Source organism: Mastacembelus armatus, chromosome 13 (genome assembly GCF_900324485.2).
Source record: "Mastacembelus armatus chromosome 13, fMasArm1.2, whole genome shotgun sequence".
In the NCBI taxonomy this organism is placed as follows: domain Eukaryota; kingdom Metazoa; phylum Chordata; class Actinopteri; order Synbranchiformes; family Mastacembelidae; genus Mastacembelus; species Mastacembelus armatus.
Window position 1 is genome coordinate 18262775 of NC_046645.1, and position 22259 is coordinate 18285033.

Here is a 22259-nt window from a genome sequence, read left to right on the forward strand (position 1 = left end):
ACAAGATTCTACAAGAGAAATGTAATATAGAAAATGAAACCTCAGCTTCCTCAAAGCTGAGCAGACTGGTTATGAAATAAAAATAAATAATAAATATGGTTTGGAGTTTTCCAAATCTGCCCTCTAGCGAAAATGTTAAGAATCAGGAGTAGTTGTTTTAAACAGCCAGCCAAGGAGGAGCTTGGAAAAAGGGACTGGATGCGAGGGGCAAAATGTGTTAAGGAGTGACTTATGGTGCGAGTACAGTGCATTGTATTTAGTCTTATCAGAAATAAATCTGGTGGAGTACCTTTAGTGCAACAGTACCTTAAGTGCATCATAAAACTTTATTGATTTCTTGGAAGGAAATTAGACAAAGAGCAATATTTGGTATGGCATAGTATTTTTCATGTGCAAATCGTTCTGAAATTATTCAAAACACAGGTCACCCATTATGAATGCAAGATGCTTCAGATGCAATATGCGGAGTCTACATAGACTCTAAATAGCACACACACTGACACACATGCATGTGTCAGGCAGACAGTCAGCACAGTTTTTGTCATTAATTTATGCAGATGAGCAGGATAACCAAATTATCATGGATTAAAATATGACTTTCTCTATTAGTCATCTTTCATGTTATGGTGCCACATTACATGTCTGAGAAGCACTCACACCTGAGACAAGACTCCAGGGTAACTGTAGCTGTTGCAGTCTCATTATTTTGGGATGTCATTATTGTGGAGGCTAGTTTAGCACATGTGCAATTTATGATTTCACTTGAAGATAAGTAATAGTTAGCTTTTTTACCCCCTGCCTTATTTAGTGTTTATAAGCAATATATAAACAAATTTTTATATAAACAATTTGTTGAACACTGTAGTGTTCTAAGTAGATATAAGAAAATGTGTTTGATATATATTTGTCAACATTTATACCTTACAGAAGCTCCAACCTTGTGTATAACCTGATAACAAAGTATAATGTAGCTGTAATTTTCTTTATTAATATATAATTACACAAAAGAATGTGTAAGAAGGAATATATTTTTGTGTTAACATTTCCATTGTCAATGTCCACTTAGTGGGTTTTCCCTTGATCATTAAACAACATAGCCTTCATCAGCAGATGTGTTTGCTCAGTTGTCATGAGAGTCAAGTATTGATTTATAATACAAAAATGTGCTTTTAAAAAAACTTGGAAGTTACTACAAAAGGAAAATTCAGTTGTAGTTGCACAAGTTGTCCAAAGGGTGGCACCCACGCTCTCTTACCAGCCAGCTCTACTCTCTTTAAAAGTAAGATTTAGAGTGACAAACTAACCTTTATATACTTTTCTAAATTGCTACCTTCTACAAATTGTAGTTCTGCATCATAGTTTTAAAAGGCAAAGTAGTTAAGATTATATTTAAAAGTGAATGTCAAGGGGGAGGGAAAACTGCTATTCAAAATGATTGGGCTGGGCACTTTATATCAACCTACCTGTGTCAGCATGAGTGTGTCGATCTCAGAGGTGAGTTGGGGATATTGGGATTGTCAGCATGTGCTCATTATAACATGGAATTATAACAAGAGATGAAGTTATTTAACCCAGAGCTGACAGCTTTGGCAAGTTCACGCCTGGTTTTAACATTAGTTATGAAATAGCTCAACAATACGTACTCTTTTATTATGCACTATATGTGGAGCTGTCACTACTCATGGAATTTCATCATGGGGAGAAATCATAAAAGGGATTTGGTGATTTTTTTTTTTTTTTTTTTTCTAGACAGCAATCAACAGAAATTTAACATAATTTAGCAATCGCTCACTATATAGGATTGCCAGAGAGAAATCTCACTGGCTCGAGATTGACTTTGTAGATGCACTGACAGTACTTTTACGTGTTTTACCAGCACATTTTCTGCTTCACAGCTATTTGTACTGCAAAGAAAATAAAGCTCATTTTGATGTGAAAGCTGTACAACTGGTTTCCAGGTCACAGTAATAGATCTCCCCAATATTTTGTCTGTTTTGAGATTATTGCTGATTATATGCCAGTATGGTAAGAAGGCCGATGATGAAGCCGGTGAAGGCTGAGGGGATGTGAGATAGAGGGGAATCTATTAACCTCATGTGACCAGCTAGCCAGCCATGACAGATTGCCCTGTCGCTACTTTATCAAGTTCTTTTGGTTGTGTGTGAGTGTGCGTGTGCGTGTGCGTGTGTGTGTGTGGATTAGAAACTTAAATCTGCACTTAAAGCAACTGAGTGAAGGTGCTGTGTAATGACTGCTCATTTTTTGTTTTAGAACTGTTTTCATCTTGGAATATTATGTAACTAGTGATTTAATATTCCCTCTGGTTCTCTGGGTACTGTTGTGCCTGTATGAGTCCAAACAACATACATGTGTTTTGCAACTCCTTTTCCACAATACTTGGCGTCAGTGACCTGTGGGCTAATCTGTCCCACGCTATAGAAGCTTTTGTATTAATAACAGACTTAATTATATTAATTTGAATCTTCTGAGCCTTCTTTTGTTTTGATATCTCTGACATGCAGTGTTGTGGATGTGTGGGCCAACCACACACCCCTTAAAGTGCCTCTGCCTCTCATCACTCCTCCAATCCTTTCCTCGTCATTCTTTTTTTTTTTTTTTTTTTTTTTTTGGTGTTAGATATCTCCCCTATCACCCCTGTTGGCTATTAAATTATTGTATGTATGGTTACTGTCACTGAACCTAACCTCAAATTAAATGAGGATGTTAGGGCAACTGGCCACAAATAAAATACTGCGGTGGACCAAAGGCAGAGAAAATTGAACATGCACATTTTTTGTTTGTTTTTGTCATGTTTATGAACTTTTTAGTTCCTGCTGTGTTTGTTCTTTTCAGAAAAGATTGAGGCACCTTGTGTGGCATTGCTCATACTGTCAATTCTATTTCCATCTCTCCCACTCATTCTCAGGTTTTCTTGTCCTTTTTGTCCAGGCTCTAGCCATTGTAAGCCAACAAGTCCAGCATCCTTTCTCCTCTTGTCTTTTCTCATTCGTTGTTTCTCTTCACCCTCACCTCCCCCATGCCATTCTCCTGGCACTATCATCCCACAGCAGCATTCTTGGCTTCCCTGTCTTTTCTCCCTCCTCTCCGTCTATCATTCATCCATCCATCCACACACCCATGTTCCTGCCTTTTGTTGCTCACTCCTATCTCTTCACTGCAGCAGAAATTTCAGTCATCCCCCCCCTCTTTTTTTTTTTTTTTTTTTTTTTTTTGTTCATTGCGGTCCCCATTTGGTTTGAGGAGGGCTAACAACTCGTCAGCATGGCCTGTCTAAATTAAAAACTGCAGGGGTTGCAAGAAGGGACGCAAGGATGAAGAGCATCAGACGAGCAAAATGGAGGATTTTCTGTGACATAGGTTGAGAGATTGGGCTTTTTAATAAAACATGATGTTGTGCATGACAGATGTGACAAAGTTTATTATAATTGATGAAGACATTACTTTTTGTCTATAGGAGCTGCTAAATCCAAATTCAACTTTTTAATTTGACACAAGCACTGATAAGTACAAAGCAGAAAGCCTGACATCACTTCTGGGCTAACTGTGGTCTTCTGTAACTCTCACTGAGGGGTTCTTTCAGCTATCTTTTTTAAAAAAAAAAAAAAGTGAAATGCAATGACTCAAATGCTCTCTGTCCACATCCCTTATTTGTTTGGGTTTTACTATGTGCAATTAAGACTGGGGATATTGTTAAAAAAAAAAAAATCAATATATATATATATATATATATATATATATATATATTATTAAGTATAAGATAAGTATAAGTATATATATTGTTAAATATAAGAACTTCCCAGATCTGTTTGGGTTAATACAGGAAAATTCCACAGTAATCGCATGGTTCTTCAACCAAAACATTTTTTAACCAGCATTCTTTTACCTAAACTCGTACACAAACAGGAGTCAGGATCCACCCTAGACTCTGTTGTCTCACTGGTGCATTTTATACGTCTGCTATCCACCACAACCTCCTCACAGTGAGTCCTGTGATTCATAAATGTGCTGCTTCATTTAATCAAAAGTGTTGCCTCAGAACGTAATCTAGCCAAAGATTACATTTGTGATCACAACAACTGGAAACAGTTTAGTAATATAGAATAGTAATATAGAAACATTTCCAGGAGACATGGTGGAAGATGGTGTACGTGTTTTCTCTCAAGGCTTTTTTTTTTTTTTTTATACCCTGTTTTTAGAAGCTGTCTATTGCTATCCTTTATCAGTAACCCCAAGTTACAAGCATTGTGGGTAAATGATCGAGTAATACAAACAAGTGGCTGGAAATTGGAAGGTGGTGCAAAGAATGATTGAATAGAGAGGCTGAAAACTGGAAATGGCGATGCACCTGTAAAACGAGATGAAAATATTGAAAAAAATTAGCTAAACATTTTAAAATGTGAGTAGATAGACTCTTGAGAAGCTGAGGTGTGCAGAGTGCAGGTGAAGTGTCTTGAGAGTGGGAACTCTGGAGACTAGAAGAAGGGAGAAAAGACGGGATGCAGAAGGAGAGTGTGCATGTGTGCGCGCGCACAGAGGCCTTGTTAGTTATTGATCCCATTTAATAATCCTTAACCACAGTATACTCCTCTGAGAGCACTTAACTCTCCCCCTCTCTCTGACTCTACAGCCAACCTCTGCCTCCCATTTTAGTTTCTGTTTCCCTGCTTTCCCTCTACTGCTTCTTTATGTGTCTGTATCTCATCCCAACCCCTTATGTACGGTGGCTACACTCTTAACAGTACCTACAAGGTCACAGTGAAGTAAGACTAAAGACCAGCACTAAATCCCAGCAGTAAAGGGTGTAGTTCTGTGCTGGTGTATTCTCAAAGAGGCCCGAGCTCATTCAGAGGACACCAGGCCAGATGCAGACTGTAAAAGTAACACATTTTGAAATCCACGTGTTCAGGCTGTTACTGTTCAGACTTTTTGAAGTGTGCTCTGAGGATTTAGCTAGTGGCTGTGCTTGCTGGAAGAGTTCTTTGTTTTTCCCAGCTAGTGTAGTAAAATGCTCGGCCATAGAATTGTTACCCCTTCATGTCTTTCAGCTGTGGTGTTGCCTTTTATATTTCTACATTATGCCCTTTAATTTCAAATTTGGTTACAATTATGGCATGCTTTTACAAAACACGTTTTGTTTTTGTTTTTGAACCCTGCAAAACTGTGTTTGATTCTGTTACCCATATAATAAGGATGTGATCTTTGTGAATCTCTCTTTGAAAAAATAAAAATAAAAAAGGGGTCTTAAAGGGGCACATAAAAGTTCAATTTATTTGTCATGAGTTAAACTACTCAACTAGAAAACAGTTATAATGTCCTCTAAGGGAGATTTTTAAAAAAAAATTCAGTTCATTTTCAGGCTGCCTTAGTGATGTCATTGGCTATCTCAGCTTGTGCTTGAGGCTTAACATTTTTAATAGAAAGCTGCCGGTAGAAACTTGAGGTGTACTGTACATGTAGGTTTTTAAAAAGTCTAATGAAGATGATAAAGCTTTTTTATGTACAGCAAAAGCATAATTGAATTCCATTAGCTTTTATGGAAAACCATCTCCTACTGTATCTTCCCCTCCCTATTTGCAAACATGGAGAAAAGGGAAAACAAAAATAAAAATACATTAAAATAAATGCTGTCGGTATATTGTTGAATGAAGTGGGATTAAGCTTTTTATTCTACAGGGAGTCAGAGTATTGACTTACATGACCATCATATCTACACTGCACACAAATGGTCACATAATAGTGCAACAAGCAGAACAGTGATATTAGTCATAAGACAGAGCCATTTTGCTAACTATCTTTGATCCCACTTGAGCGTTTATTGACCGTTCTGCTCTTTTTCCTCTGGATCATTAAACTAGATGATCCTCAGTTGTTATGTTAGACCTGATGAGGAGTGACCTCACCTTAGAGCTGAGACAACACACTGTTTGTGAATGTTTATGCTGATGCTATAATATACCTAAATACTGACAATTGTTCCGGATGTCAGCATTTAATTTTTCATTCAATTTGAAGACTTACAGTTAATTAATCCGTAATGTTTGATGAAAGCGCTGTTGAATTATCAGAAGCACAAACACATGAAATGATGGATAAAAAGACGAATATGTGTGAATACACAAATGAGGGTGAAAATAAGAATGGTAAACAAATGAGCTGAAGGATTGAGAGGACCAGAAGCGGCGAGAACAATCGGCAAAACAATCTCGGCAGGCTACTTTTAATCATTTAGCTTTGCTTCCTCCATTTCTCTAAACGCGCTCCTTTAATCTGTCACTCACACCCTCATGCTTTTGTTCTCTTATTTGGATGGTAGAGCTCATTTCAGCTGCATGATCTGATCAATATTTACTATGCAGGCCACACACACACACTGAGTCATATATAAGCAATACTCCCTTGCACAGTTTTAGAATAAACACAAAATTATCACACAGAATACAATTTGTTGTTTATTCTGTTGACACATGGATACCATCTCTCTGTCTCTCACAAACACACACACAACTCATTTGTCATAGCTGTCACCAGGTTTGCATCAACATTGTTTTTGAGAGCTAGTTTGGAAATGTCAAGCTTTTTGAGATTTATTTTGTTCCTGCTGCATGTCATAGAAATTAATAATCAGCCTGCAAGTTTTGATCTACATCATCGCACACCTCTCACACACACGTGCACACACATTTATTCCTAATCATGCTTAGAAATTTTCATGCATGATTCTCCCTTTTTTTTGTGTCACAAATACACTGAGACACCCCCACCCCGTGCTTGTGTTTTAGACCAATAGGTTTTTAGTGTTATGAATATGTCAGAAAGTGTGATTAAAATAATGGTTAATAAAGTTTTCACAGCAGTGCCTATTCCACACACACATTCATGTACATATTCACACACATCCTAAATAAACAAAGTAGTTGGCATTTTCTAATTTTGAGGGTGGTGTTAACTTCTCCGGAGAACCTTTGTTTAGTTGATTTGTGATAATGTAAAAGCGTGTATGTGTGCATGCTTGTGTATTGCCTGCCTCTCTCTCAACCTCCATGTGAAATAATAGTGTGCTTAGACCTTTGGATGGAGTGAACAATACTTAATAGGGCCATGATAATAAGTATTAAAATCACTGGACCTGAAAGAAAACGTGATGAGACTCTTAATTACGAGAGAAAGTGAGACAGAGAATGGACACTGGTACAAGTAGAAATAAAATGAGAGGGGGAGGACTGAGATAGAAAAGTAGGGGAAAAAAAACCCCTGTGAATGGGTTTTAAAAACATCATGATGAGGGAGATGGAGGTGATGAGGGAGGGGAATAGCTGGATTGGATGTGTGTGTGTACTGAAACACAAAGAGAGATTGAGATGGATCAGGGGACAGAGAGAAATGCTTTGCGCTCTAATTCTCCTGTCTCTAGCTGTGTTGTATTGAAAAGAGGTAGGGGGCAGGCCATAATCATGCACATCCTGCTGTGGGGTTTCGTAGTCTCTGATCTCTCTTCCTCCATATCTAGTGCATCATCTTTTACACACACACACACACACACACACACACCCACACCCCCACACCCATCCATACACACACCTTCACTGAAGTGAGCCACTTATTCCAGGATCTCTCTATTAGGCAATCTGACACAGTAGTCATCACTTCCTCTTTAATCTTGTTCTTTTTCAGTGGATATTGGTACATTTGTCCCCCTGAATAAATGAGCTTGAAGGAACACAGAACATTTTGAACCACTTTATCTTCTGATATAAATGATTGATAAACTCTGTTTATGGCTGCAGACATCACTGGTCTAATCTTACTCATGCTAGGTTATATAAAATAGCAATTCTAAGTAGGGCTGCAACAAACAACTGTTTTAATAATCACTTGATTATGCTTTTGAGTAATTAAATAATCAGACAAAACAATATAGAAAACAAAAAGGTGCTTGTTTAATTGAATTTCACTGAAAGCAAAAGTTTGTGGCACAATAACCCTAATGGAGTGGTAAGCTTTCAGATATGCACTTGAACGTTGCTAGACATTATCGCAGTGAGCTGCATGTAGAATGCAATTGTCCAAGGAATATGGACCAGACACTCCGGTGTGCCTCCGTATACTACCAAAGGCAACACTGCCGCTCACTGAAATCAGCTGGATTTTCTCCTCATCTGAGACCTCTCACTTGGACAGTCTCCTGTTGTGTGCTGGGTGCATTAAAATGATAACACCTGAACGCATTGTGTGTGCATGGATGTGCGTGGGTATGCCGTTTTTATTGTCAGCAGTAGTGGTAAAAAAACAAAAACTGTCTGCCCTGTATAGGCTAATGCTGTCTTTACGAATTCAGTAAATGTGCTAGGGGAAATATAGACATGAGGTATAAAAACCATGGAGAAATGAAATGGGTTTCCTGTCCATGTCTTGAAAGCAGTGTGCATTGACATTAGGTGAAACAGAAGTCTGTCTGCTGAGTGAGACACACTATTCAATAATCAATTTTTACTGATTTGAAAAATTAGTGATTGCAGGCCTAATTGAATAATGAAATAATTTAGTGTTAAGAATATAATAATTTTCTGGGCTGTAAGTTACACTTTTTTTCTCTGGCTTGTCATGCTCTAGTCAGTGCCACTCTTGGCACTCTTGACTCAACTGGAGTTAATACTGTACCACTGAAAAAGTACAAACATGTTCTTGCTAAACTACAACTCCTTTAGACTATAATTAGTATAATTAGAAATGTGACTTATATATGTTTTTATCTGTTCAACAAGCGCTTTTACTAAAACCAACTAATATTCCAGTGTAGCTTATAGTCCAGACAATACGGTAATAGCTATTCACTACTGATTAGAACTTGACAGATGGTGGAGGCTGATAATTATAGGCCTTTAAAACTTTGCATGATTAAACAATCCTGGTCAACTTATTTGCCTCGTCCAGAGCTTTTAACATCATCACATCTTCTTCAGTGGGTTGAGTTTGGCCTGTTGTCACAAAGATTGTTTTGTTGAGATTCAAGCTGGACTTAAAATCCATGGTCGCTTAAACATTTTGCATTATAGTTCAATGACCTTTGAACTGAATAAAAACATTTGAAGTCAAATGTACATAAAAATTGTACTTGTCTTCATGGCCGCACCAACCATTGAGGTCCCCAAGGTCCAGACCTTGGTATTTTTTCCAAGGCGCATGTAACAGAAGCTATGAAATAATTGCCTAAAATAATTTTATTTGGGTGCCATAAATACATTGTACTGTGTCACTATAACCGACTTTATTAACTGACTCCTGGTATATCTCTTTACATGAAGAAAATAATCTCAGCAGCCTCTGGATTTGTTGAAATTGAACCTGTCTAAAAGCAAAACCTAAAGAACCTAATAATTTAACTAAAGACTCTGGACTGGCCCTTTGAGTCGTTAGGCTATTAGAATAGAAATATTAAAAGACTTCGCCCGATGAAGCTAAACTTCAGAATTGTGGAGAGGATACTGTGAGAAAAAGAAAGACAGGTGATGGAGGTAGGTTAACATGCATAGCATAGCCATAATTACATCAACCCTCTTCAACATTAGGCAAATATATAAGTATGTATTACAACAGAACAAACAGTCAGCAGTCAAACCAATCAAAGTATTGCAGATTATTGTATCAAACACATTTTTTCTTAGCCCATATTTACTGTCTTCATTTAGCCTATATAATTAGCCTATATAATTCAAATCTTAAAACATGCAAACCCAAAGACAAAGATATTTACATTTGTAGCATGTGTTTATGTCTTGTTTATGAATTATGAATATCAAACCATCTTCATAATTTTGGGGCACCAGGTCCTTTGATGGCAGATCAACCAGTCGATTAATGAACAATACAGGATATCAGTCTACAATCTCAGGGAGAGTTCCCGCATACAGTGGTGTATTTATTGTGTGAAATAACATAAATGATGCCAGATGCCTTTTTAAGATTTATTCAACTATTTACACGGTAGATACACACTATTTACATAGTCATACATATGACACATAGTATGTGGTAGTAGCTCTCTGTACCTTCTGCAGGTGTCCCTGGTCCTGGAGCTGTATATTGTTGATGTGCAGTTACTGGCCCCACCAACCTGCAGTGTCTATTTGTTGTTTATTGTTGCTGTTCTTTTCTCTCTCTTCTATCCACTCACCCCAACTGGTCGAGGCATATGGCCGCCCAAACTGAGCCTGGTTCTGCTGGAGGTTTTTTCTTCCGCTAAAGGGAGTTTTTCCTCTCCACTGTTGCCAAGTGCTTGGTCATAAGGGAATTGTTGGGTTTTTTTTTTTTTTTTTTTTTTTTTTTTTGTTGTTTTTTGTAAAGTGCCTTGAGATGATTGTATTGTGATTCGGCACTATACAAATAAAACTGAATTGAATTGAATAGGGGGGAACGGCAGGAGAACTGATCAGAGAAACTATATGAATTAATGAATAAAATATAACAGTCTAGCAGTAGGTTGTTTGCAGTGGTGGCAAAGAAATCTTGAAATCAGTTTAGGTTCTGTGTTTGAGTCTGAGGTCTAAACAGCAGTTCAGGAGGAAACTCTAAGTAACTATGGATCTCACCTGATCAGTGTGAGACAACCAGCACAGCCACGGGTTACTTGTCTGACCTTGGGTTTACTGAGACCTGGTCTGTTCTGCTGTGGGCTGGTCCAACTGCAGTCTGCCTGCGGGTTTCCAGGAGAGACGTAGGCACTCCCCGAAGTCCTCGACTGCAGGCCTGGAGTCTGTTCATCGCCTTTTGTCAATCTGCTTCTGGCTGCTTCAGGGTTGTCCTGTGGAGTTTGGTTGATTTGCGCTGTTTGCTGAATAACAGCCACACGCAGGGAGGATGTCCTTGGGTCACTCCGCCGCGTGGGCAGTAAAAGCAGTCTTGTTCTTCCCTCTCTTTCCTAGGGTCTTTGTCCTCAGAGCGAGAGATTCTTGAGGAGTCTGCAAAACGCTCTAAAATCAGAAAATCTCTGGGTGTGTCTGTCTGCGTACTTTCTTTGTGTCTTGCCACGCTGGGCGGAAAATCCATCTGGTTAGTCTGTCATCGTGCGTGACAGGATGTGGTTGGTCCAGGAGGTGCTCCATCCTTGTTGGTGATTGGTTCACAGTTCTCTGATTATGATGGTGCAGTCTCACTGGTCTGTGTGAATCAAGAGACTAATCTTTCCTTTAAGTGTTGTAGGGCTGCACCTATCGATCATTTATGGAGTCGAGTATTTTACCGAATATTTCAACGATTACTCAAGTAATCGGATACATTTTTTTTTACAATAATACTATTGTGTAAACGATACCTTAAAATGATGTTACCTTGTGTCAGCTCCGCTGGGTGAGCCGGTCTGGTTCACAACTGGATGCTTTCCGTTCAGATGTTGAAGCATTGACGAAGTGCTGTTGTGGTTCGGCAGTTCTACTTTACAGTACACACATTGCCTCATTATTGAAATGATCCAAAACGTTGGACATTTTCTGCCTTTTATGGACAGTTTCTTTCTGTGCTATAGCGCCAACTTTTGATATGGAAATGCTTTGTGCGACAGTGATTATGGTCCGTGTGGAACAATGATCCCTATGCGTAGCAGGTCCAATAACACAAGTGAAAGCAATTAAACAAATACTTAAGGCAAACAATTTCTTTTTCCACCCAGCAAAGAGTCAATAGTTCAGCAACAACATAAATGAGTCGATTAAAACTTCACATAGGAATATGTATTAACAAGAAGCATTAATGATATATTACACCATAGTCTGACAGAGATGCTCTATGTAAGTGTGGTCACACGTTACATATTTAACAGTCAAAGCAGAAATATAACAAGACCAATTCATAACTCATTGTAGAGGTTTCAGGTCCTTTCTGGAAGGGAGCAGTTTTAAGGTATTTATGGCCGGGTGTGAGCAGGGGAGTCTGTTTGTTAAGAGGGGTTCTCTTAGTAAGAGCCGGCGGTCTGTTCTTTGTCAAATGGAGACTTGACAATGCAGTATTTGGTGGAGATGGCTGTGCCACTTCCTGTTGTTTACCTTAATACAGTAGGTCACTAAAATTCCTTCCTCAGTCTTGGAATGTGAACATATTCCTGCCTTAGGTCCGCTACACATTATTCAAAGCTTATTGCTTCTCAGGAGCTAGCTACTCTTTGACAAAGACAAACTTCCTGTAGACTTGCTTAAAGTTGTTAGAATAATTGTCAAATGTAATAATCTCTTCACGTTTTTCATAATAGGCTGCATTATATAATAATAATAATGTATATAATATGTAGTATATTTTTGAGTCTTAATTTATTAATATGTTTGCACAAATTTCTCCAGAAATCAACATTTAAAGGGTTACCTACTACTTATTATTGTTCTATTAGTATTTGGATGTCATTGACTCAGTTTAAGCCTTATGAAGTACTATGACAGTTTGATCAGTTTGACCATCATCACATTTTGCTGTACGTCACCTCTTTCTTATAAAGATGGTAAAGATATAAAGGGAAAAACTATTGGGTTATTTGTTTTTGCTTGGTCATTACAAGGTATATTTTACAGTGCGCACAATAAAGGCCAGAAGCAGATGCCCATGTAGGAATACATATGTGATAAATTTTCTCCTTCAAACCATTACAGTGTCCTGCTTCAGAGGGATTACAGTTTCCTGAGGGACATTAATGTCTGGCAACCCTTTGTAACCATCGGGGTTTACTCCTCCACGCTCTCTGCTGCCATGAGTAACCTCATTGGAGCCTCACGGATCCTCTACGCCCTGGCAAGAGACGACTTATTTGGTAGGTAGCACAAAAGCTTCCTTCAGGGGAGAATTGGCTTCTATAGTTGCTGTTAGAAAGAGGTAGATGCACTGATAACATTTCATTTCTTCAATCATTTCAAACACTACTGACTCAAAGTGAACAAAAGAACTACCCAGGTTAAAATAAACTAGAATTTTTCTTTTTGTGTTTCTCCTTGAAACATAACATTCTCCAACAAGCTATTCTATGTCCAGCAAATGAAGAGATCAGTTTTACAGTGTTTTTCTTAAAGCAGTGAAAGAAAATTTCAGTGGACTTTCTTACGGAACTGGAGTGATTCATTAATTTGTGATAGGAATAGATAGTCATATTGAGTCAAATACACAGATGGGACTCAGATTATGTGGGAAACACCACTTACAGATAATGGCTGTGACTTCTTAAATGCTGAATCTCACCTGTAAGTGAGATAAGGCTATTTCACATCAAGTCTGTTCATGAGATGATTCAGCAGCATTGGAAAGCCCTTTGTGACACTCAGGGTGACTACATGTGCTGATCTTTATAACATTCAGTAACAGATAAGCCAGCAATCACACATATTTTACAGGTGATATGAAAGTTAGGCATAGTTTCATAGTTTGAACCTCTCTGTTTTCATTATGAAACTTATTCGACATGTTTGTTTGTACAGCTGAATGCAGCGCCATGAATGACTTTGAAAACATCCGAAAGTGTGTGCTGTTATGATGCAGTGTGTCAAGACTACATAGGTGTACTAATCACTTATTGATTTCTGTACTGAGCAACATACTGTAGATATTGATCATTGTCACTATAGGCTTACCACAAAAAAAAGTAAGAATTTTCGTATGAACCATGAAGTTATTCACAGCCTTTCCCTTGACCAAGGACTGAAACATTCATATGATTTCCATCGCTCTCTGCTTTGTGAATCTCTGCTACTTTGTTATTATTAATAACTTTGAGCAACTTCCTTATTCCATCCTGTTCTCCATTGTTAAATCTACTGCAAAGTGAACAGCCTGCATGTACGACTGTGTGCGTGTGTGTCAGAGGAGATGAATGCACTGTAAAAATAAATAAATAAATAAATAAAAAATAAAAAAAGGTAAATGACTTGCAGCTACGGCTGCCAAACAAAAACCGTAAAATTAAAGTAGAATATCCTAATTCAAATAAAGTGCAAAAACAACAACTTTGCAGTAAAGGTTTTTTATTTTACAGTTTTTTATTTAGTTTTTTTATTGTCATCAAACACCTTCAATATAGTGACAATGTCAAAATTTCTGCAGTAAAATACAATTTTAAAGATTTTTGCTAAATTATTAGAATTACACACCTCAAATAAAGTGACAATGTCCAAAGTTCTGCTGAAAAATATTATTTTACAGTTTTCTCTTATATTACTATTATCAAACACCTTCAATATAGTGAGAATGTCAAAAGTTTGAAGAAAAATACAATTATTTTTAAAAATGTTTGCTAAATTATAAGGGCTTACACATTTTCAATAAAGTGGCAGTGCTCAAGGTTGTGCTGACAAAAATTGTTATTTCACAATTTTCTCCTGAATTATTATTATTAGTACAAATCTTAATAAGTGACAATGCTTGAGGTTCTGCAGGACCATACCACTATTTTACAGATTTTTACAAAAGTCCAGTCAAGAAGAAATAACAGCATGGATAATCATCTCTAGGTCGGCGATTGACAGCATTTTTCTGAGTTTAGAAATGTTTCTCAAATGATAAAAACTATTTTTGACCAACTGTCTTGAGTGACTGTCCAGAGACATAGATTGGTCAAATATGACACCGAGGATTCTGAGGCTGGACCTGACAATAGAGCTCAGAGGACAGAGGTAATGTTTTTAATTAAAAAAAACTCTTTATCAGGTGCAATGATCAGTGTTTCAGTCTTGTTTGCATTTAACCAAGTTGTTTGTTACCCAGTCCTTAATGGAAAGTGGAACTCAGAATCATAAAAGGAACAATAAAGTGTCAATGCTCAAGGTTCTGCTGAAAAATATTAGTTTACAATTTTTTCCTTTATTATTATTATTATTGTTATTATTGAATACCTTCAAATAAGTGAAAATGCTCAAAGTACTGCTGAGAAATATTGCAATTTTACAGGTTTTTCTTAGATTAACAGAAACACCTTCAAATTAGTGACAATGCTAAAGGTTCTTCAGGAAAATACTGTTATTTTACTCAGTATTACAATCAAGCACCTTCCATAAAGTGACACTTCCAAGAGGTCTACAGGAAAACCATTTTTCACATTTTTGCTAAATTATTATAATAAAACACTGTCAATAAACCTTAAAAACCACTAGTTATTTCAAATTCTTTCATAAAATATAACCTAAGATTACTGTGAAATATCCTCAACTAACTTAAAAACACAAAATAGATAGACTGCTTTGATTAAAGTGGAGCGTAAAACTTGATACTCCCACACACCATTTGACACATTACACACCATTACTGATTCTAAAACCCTTTAATTGAATGTATATTAACAAGGTTAACCATTTATTCAGAGCTCCCCAGAAAGAAGTAAACTAAACATTTTTCCATGTGTCTCCATCTGGTTTATAAGCATTGCTACCATGACAATCATGTTCAACTTTGACACAGGTAGGGAAAGTAACAAATGTACTGTTGTATTGTCCATGCTGTTCTTTTCCAGTTCAGTTTTACACTGTAAATGCTGAATTCTTTTATCCTCTGGGGGCTCTGTACACTACAGTCTCAATATTTGTGGACATGCATTTCAGTCTTAATTTAGAATTGAACCTGTACAGTGTATTCTTGAGTAAAATTAAAACCTCAAAAAAGTTCAATCAACCTCTACCAGAGGTGATGGTGCAACATAGCAGATAAAGAGGAATCCTCCTCCAAATTGCCTGTAATCAGCCAAATCTTTGGTCTATCTTGAGAAATAGATACATACACAGAATTTGTGAAAAATCCTTAAAAAGCAGCATCTAATTTTTCACCATTTCATTAAATAACCCCAAAGAAATAATACATTTTAAATGAATATCCTGTCATTTGATCAGTGATGGTTTACGATATTCATAATACATAAACTATACATAATAAACCTTCATGTTTAATACATGTATATATTTAACTTTGCTACATTTGTGTTGCAAGATTTTCAAATCTTTTTCAAATAAACACATAATATAAATATTTATTTACATTCAAATAATAAATTGAATCAAGAAACTGTAATAGTGTTTGTTATAAGCATATTAATACAAAATCATTTAGGGGCAGTAATAGGCAGAGTGAGCTGTGATGAGATGAACAAGATTGGGAGATTGAAGAGTGTATCAAAATCTTTGGGTTTATATTTAATTTTTGTGCAAAACCTTGTCCCACTATGATTGTATTTGGTACAGTGTAGTATGCTGCTATATATATGCAATAAATATAGTCTATATGTTTGGGTGGGTGGGTGCCATGAACCTTGTTTGGCCTTGCTATCTAACCAATTCAGCAGCAATTTGTGGTTTGATAATGCATCCTATGTATCCATAGTTTTTAAAGTCTGTGGTGTGTTAGCTCCGTGATGGACTAACTGCTTTTCCACACTAACCAGACAGGTCAGAATTGTTTTAGACTGAAGGCCAATTTATGTTTTTTTATTTTAGGGAAAAGAACAGAAAAGAGATTCTTCTTACTGAATTACTGTTCAGATTAATATTGATTACTCTTACTAATTCATACACTTTATCATATCATTTTTACCATTAAAACACAATTAATTTTTTTATAAATCTGAATATTTTGTTGAAGTCATACAGTCGGTGTGCTCAGTGCTGTTTCTCAATATACTAACTCCTAACTGTTGGTTGAATGTTGTCTTCATGCAATGCTATTATCACTTATTCTTATTGTACTATTAATTTTAGCTTTAACACCCCAACAGGTGTGTATTAATACGAAGCTAGTGGCCATGCTCTAAAAATGATGCCTCAAAATGACCGGTGTCACTATATTTATTCATTGTGCAGCACATCTATTAATCATCTTAATTTTTGCGTTTTGTAAAATAAATATAGTAAATTTATTGTTAAAAAAGATTTTTAGATTTTTTTGGTCATTGAATTAATGCCTAAAATAAAATGTTGGTCAATTTATGAATAATATATGTTAAATTTACAGTTTTGTATACTATTTAAAAAAAAAAACAGAAAACTACTGTAAAAATGTACTCATTTACCGTAAAATTAGGATTTTGGTTTTTTTTTTTTTTTACAGTGTGGCTGTGTTAGTGTGGGTTCCTCTGTGCAGTGATCAGATGGAGGAGAGGCAGATTCTGTTGAACTGTCTGGTTAAAATAAATTACATTAACCTGTTTTAGAGTCAGTGACTGGACCCATAAATGTGTAATGTTCCTGTAGTGTGGATGAAATGTTTAGTTTGACCACGTATCTGCAGAAGTGCATGTGTTTGTTGCTTTTGTTGTAATTTCTGCACACTGCTCACTGCTTACGCTTGCCACTGTCTTATGCAAGCTGAGTGATGGCTGCATTAGTTTTCCAACACAATCACACACAAGGAGTTTTGCTTTTTGCCATCTTCCATTTCTTTTGTCTTTATAATCTCTTAACTCCTTCACCCTGTCCTGCCTTTCTCCATCCCCTTTATCACTCAGTCTTCTCTTCTCAGCCACATTGATTTGACTTTAAAGTTTCACTGATTTAATTCCAGTCCTTTATCAGCTGTGAAATGTAGTCTTAAACCGCAATCCTCCCATTGCTAGCACTCACCTCCCTCCTCCCTACCTCCAGTCTTGCAACTTTTGAGTTACCCCTCTTGTCATTTTATTTCACGACTTTTTAGGTCTCTGTGGTGGGCTTTGTCTTTTTTTGTTTCTTTACCTCTACTTCACAGTACCAATGCGAGATTCAAGACATGCAATGTCACATATAAGAACAAGAGACTTGTAAATGTAAATGCATCTTCTACTAAACCATACAGCCCTATAAGGCATTAAATAAATCTAAGTGTCAGTTTAATTTGTCTCCCTCACTGTCTCATCTGCCTATTCACTTTTCCTCTCTCGCTCCAGCCTTTCCAGATTACACATGTAGTAATTGCATAAATTTAGTTTAAATGTCAGTAACATTAACAATTGCCATTTCATGTCTAAAGCTGATCTGATGTGTAAACCATAACATCACTTTGTCACTTAGAGGTCTGGATGGTATTTGTTGCTGTAAGAACAAATATGAATTATCAGAAAATACAGCAGCAACAGTCCATAGAGTTGGAATTGCTGAAGTGCTTTTCCATGTATTGTATTTCCATTTTAGAGTGTTCTAGAAATTATGTCCCCTGTGTTCTTTAAAACAGAAATGCAGGACTCCTCTTGAAAATGTACCATTCCTAAAGGTTCGTTTAATATTTGTTTTGACCATAAGTCCTAATTGTTTTTTAGCTTTGGTTCTGAGAAATCATGCACTAATGGCAATTTTTAGAGACATCTGTCTCTCTGAGTATTCTCGGAAAAGATATCTCAGCTTTTTAATTTCATTCTGAGGAGATCAACGATGACCATGTATCAAAACAGAATAAACCGAATACAGAGTGCTGCAGATAATGCTGTTCTACTGTTTGTCAAAATGTAGTGAGCTCGTTTAAAAATAGATATTACAGAATGTATTACAGAATGTACATATATATGAGTATTTTTCCCTGCCAAGAAGTTTCTAAAATGTGAAGCATTTATTGTTTTGTTTTTAAAAACATTTCTTTTCAACCCTGTAGGTAAGGTGCTGTCCCCAGCTAAGAAAACATCCCACAGTGGTAACCCCTGGGTTTCAGTGCTCATCTCCTGGTTCCTTGTGCAGGTAAACAGATATAATGAAATTCTGAATGTTGAAGAGGGAAAGAAGGACATTTTGTGCTTGACTAAGGTCCTGGTAGTAATTACCAAAATCAAAGTGTGGCAAATCTGTCAGTTAAGTCATCAAATCAAAGAAAAACGTCTTAACAGATGACAGGAGACTGGTCTATTGATCACATGAGGTGCAAAAATAATCAGGTCAAAAAAATAATTAATAAATGTCTGTTTTAAGGAAAAAAGGATCATTGAAGTCATATTTTATGTTGGGAAAATTTCAGACACTTTTCCCTGAACTGAATTATCCCTGGGTAACATTCAGTCAAAGTGGATAAGGTTCTTAATTGCATTCACTCATTTGTGTGACTTATGTGATTAATAGGTAGAGCTTCAAGGTCAAGAATACAAACACTAGCCTCTGACTGGTTTTAATGCTTTTGAGTCAACAAATCAGGAATATGAGACATTTCAAATAAGCTGCTATTATTTATTTATGGGTTATTTCTGCTGGGTCGGTTATGCAGCGAGACAGAATCAGCTCCAGTTTTAAATGGTTTGCATTGTGAAGTCTTGTCATATTCCTCAGGCAAGAACATCAGCAAGTTCTGTTATTTTTCGTTGAATGAAATCTACTTCAGGCACAACTGTTCAAAGGGCAGTTTGATGTTTTTGTGACTGCTCAATCTGCATCTACACACACCTGTCATATTCTTTTTTTTTTTTTTTTCATTATTGTGCATTTCCATTGAACAAGTAATTTGTCAACTAATGCATCTCAAGTTTCTGAGTTTCCCTTTTTGCACACTAAACCTACAGGAGGGAATAGTGATGTCTTCCCTTTTAGCATCTAAAAATCCAGTTTTGCTCAAAATGTCTCAACAGTAAAGTTCTTGTGCTCTCGTGTCATGCTCTCCTGCTCGTGGGAATGTTTCATAGCAGCCGCCCTATGGCGCCACGCTGCACCTACTAAATACAGATATGATTAATCCTTGTACCCGCTGTGCTATGCACATGCCCATTCATTCTCCACACATACACATGCATTTGACATAAACACCCACAGTCACCTGCCCACAACTCCCACCTTGCCAACAGCTCCACCTGCTCAATGACAGACTAATAAAATTACAGTACTTAAAGGAAGCGATGACACCTTGCTAAAACTGGGGTAATATGTTCTTTTCTCATAGTTCAAGTTAAATGTCCAGCGGCTGCATTTGGGACCAGTTGAAGACAATTTAGTCTGTTGTCTTGCTGAGTAATAAATGTAGAAAATTCCAAAAGTCAGAAGGCACCGAATAATATTCTCCATGTGTGAAACTCAGAAGAATGGTTTGATTTTAGAGACACTTTTTAAAATAAGAATCACCTTCTGCACTTTAAGGGATGAATCATTTTCCAAGTTTAGTCAAATTCACTGTTGTCTGAGAAACTAGATAAATCCCACGAATATTTCCAGATGCAAACAGACCAATAGGGACAGGCAAAGGCCAGAATTACAGTACTACTGGACAAACTGACTTTTTCACTCTATTCAGAGAAGGCAAAATATCTCCCTGTAGGTTTTTTTTTTTTTTAATTGTGTCTTCCACATAGCGGAAAGGACTCAATTTAAACTGAGGAGAAAAAATGGGCAGAGGGGAGAAGGGTGAGGATAAAGTCTCAAAGAGGAGGAGGATCTTAGGGGCATCTTAGGCCTGACTATCCCATCATTATCAAAGGTGAGTGTTAAAGGCTGAATGGCTGGTCATTATTTACGGTCTCTGTTATTCTCTCACTCTCTTTTCCTCACTCATCCTTTTCTCTTCATCTCTCACCACTCTCCAGGAGTGAAGGAGGAGCAATTAGATGGAAATCGTTAGCTGTGCTGCTGCTGCTGCCACCGCCATCAGAGATCATTGACTCTCTCGTCCTCTTTCTTTCTGCCTCTTCGTCCACTATTTGAATGATCCACTGATGACAAAAGTCTGATTGTAATCTCGCCTTGAATGCTCACATACAGCAGAACTGAAAAGGAAGGAGGAGTAGGAGAATGGGATGGCACAAACTAAGGCTTTCTTGTATTGGACTTTTAAGAGAAAAGTAAAATAGGTGGATTTCAAGAGCAAGTGGAATATAAAAACAAAAAGTCAAAAGAAGTATAAGGGGAATAGGTTGACACAGTGACTCTGCTGAAAAAACAGGGACAATACATTGCACATATGCCAGTCAGTTTTATTAAGACCTCTAAAAATTCACAATCCTTTGATTCCAACAAGGACAACAAATACCACAGTATTTGCAAATATTTTTAAATCCATGTAAACCTACATAATCACTCCAACTGTTAACAATAAATGTAGTTACTCATTCTTAAAAGTCAAATAAAATCATGACTCAGTTAACAAAAACAAAGGTCTTCTTATAAGTAAACACAGAATTTGCCCTGTAATCTCCTGCTACTTCGACATGCTTGAAACACCTCATTTTGTCCCTTTGGTTTGATTTCATTCTTTTATCGAATGGTAAATTAAGAGGTCTTCACCACAGCAGTCCAGCATATAAGCTGCATAACTTCTAGCAGCACCAGTCTGCTTGTGGATCTTGCACTCCTACTTACCTTCACTTATAAAAACATTTGGGTAACCGTTCCATGGCCTTAAATTTTTAGGCGGTCAGGCTTATCACCAGATTCACACACTGCTGCACTGGATTAACTGTTTGTGCTGTTAATATCACAGAACTGAATTATCCTGAAATACTTGAAGATAATGTGGGACTCAGTAGGCTAGTACTCATTTATTTAGTGAGTATTTCCCTGTGGAAGATAAGGTGATTGTTGTAGTGGCAACAAGTGGCAAAGGTAAGATTGTACAACACGCTGCATGTGTCATATTAGAAGCAACTAAAATTACTGATTAATTCAAGGAGAACAAGTGTTACTGAAGCCTGTTGCAGTGTGCTAGCTAACCGCACAGGTTAGCGGTTACCAGATGTTTATGTTCAGGGTATTCATGAGGCAGAGTATTTTTTTTTAATTTTATTTTTTGATTGTCGTTTTTATTTCACATTATCATTAGCAGTATGATTTGGAAACTATTTTAACCTTTATAGCTGACTTTAAATTTTTCAGCTACAGATTATCCTCAAATACAAACCAAAAAAATTACTCTATTCTTACTCCTTTATCGAGCTGCCACAAGTCATTTTCTCACGTAATCACCAAAAATCTGTTTATTGGTCAGATGTACTGGGAGAAAATTTTTCCTCATATTTTTGATAATGACTTTTCAGTTTAACTTTTGTACAAAATATGTACTTTTTTTTTTTTTACCTTTGTCTGAACTTAGACACACTTAAACAGGTACTGTCAGGTTGATCCTGTGACCCTTTTATTGGAAAAGAATTGACTTTGTAGTACAAAGCATTACTCAGCTGCTTCCACTCAGTTTGTTTTTATTTAATAAAAGATACTGTGTGAGCCCACTTATTCTAGTTAAATTTATGCCAATTTATGCACAGTGCTTTCCAGTAAAAACAGTCTTTCAAATAACCGCAGAAAAACATACACACACACACCTCACACACTTGGTGCTCTCTGACAGCAGTTGTCCATGCT

General features: G+C 36.8%; 1 protein-coding gene across 1 annotated transcript in view; it reads left to right on the forward strand.

Moving 5' to 3' along the window:
• The window catches only part of LOC113142735 (solute carrier family 12 member 9), a 52301-nt gene that overhangs the window by 8369 nt on the left and 21673 nt on the right, over nucleotides 1-22259 (forward strand). Inside the window, exons 7-8 of the mRNA XM_026327923.1 lie at nucleotides 12651-12808; nucleotides 18586-18668. Of these exons, the coding sequence (XP_026183708.1) occupies nucleotides 12651-12808; nucleotides 18586-18668 (241 nt within the window). The remainder of the gene's footprint in view (nucleotides 1-12650; nucleotides 12809-18585; nucleotides 18669-22259) is intronic.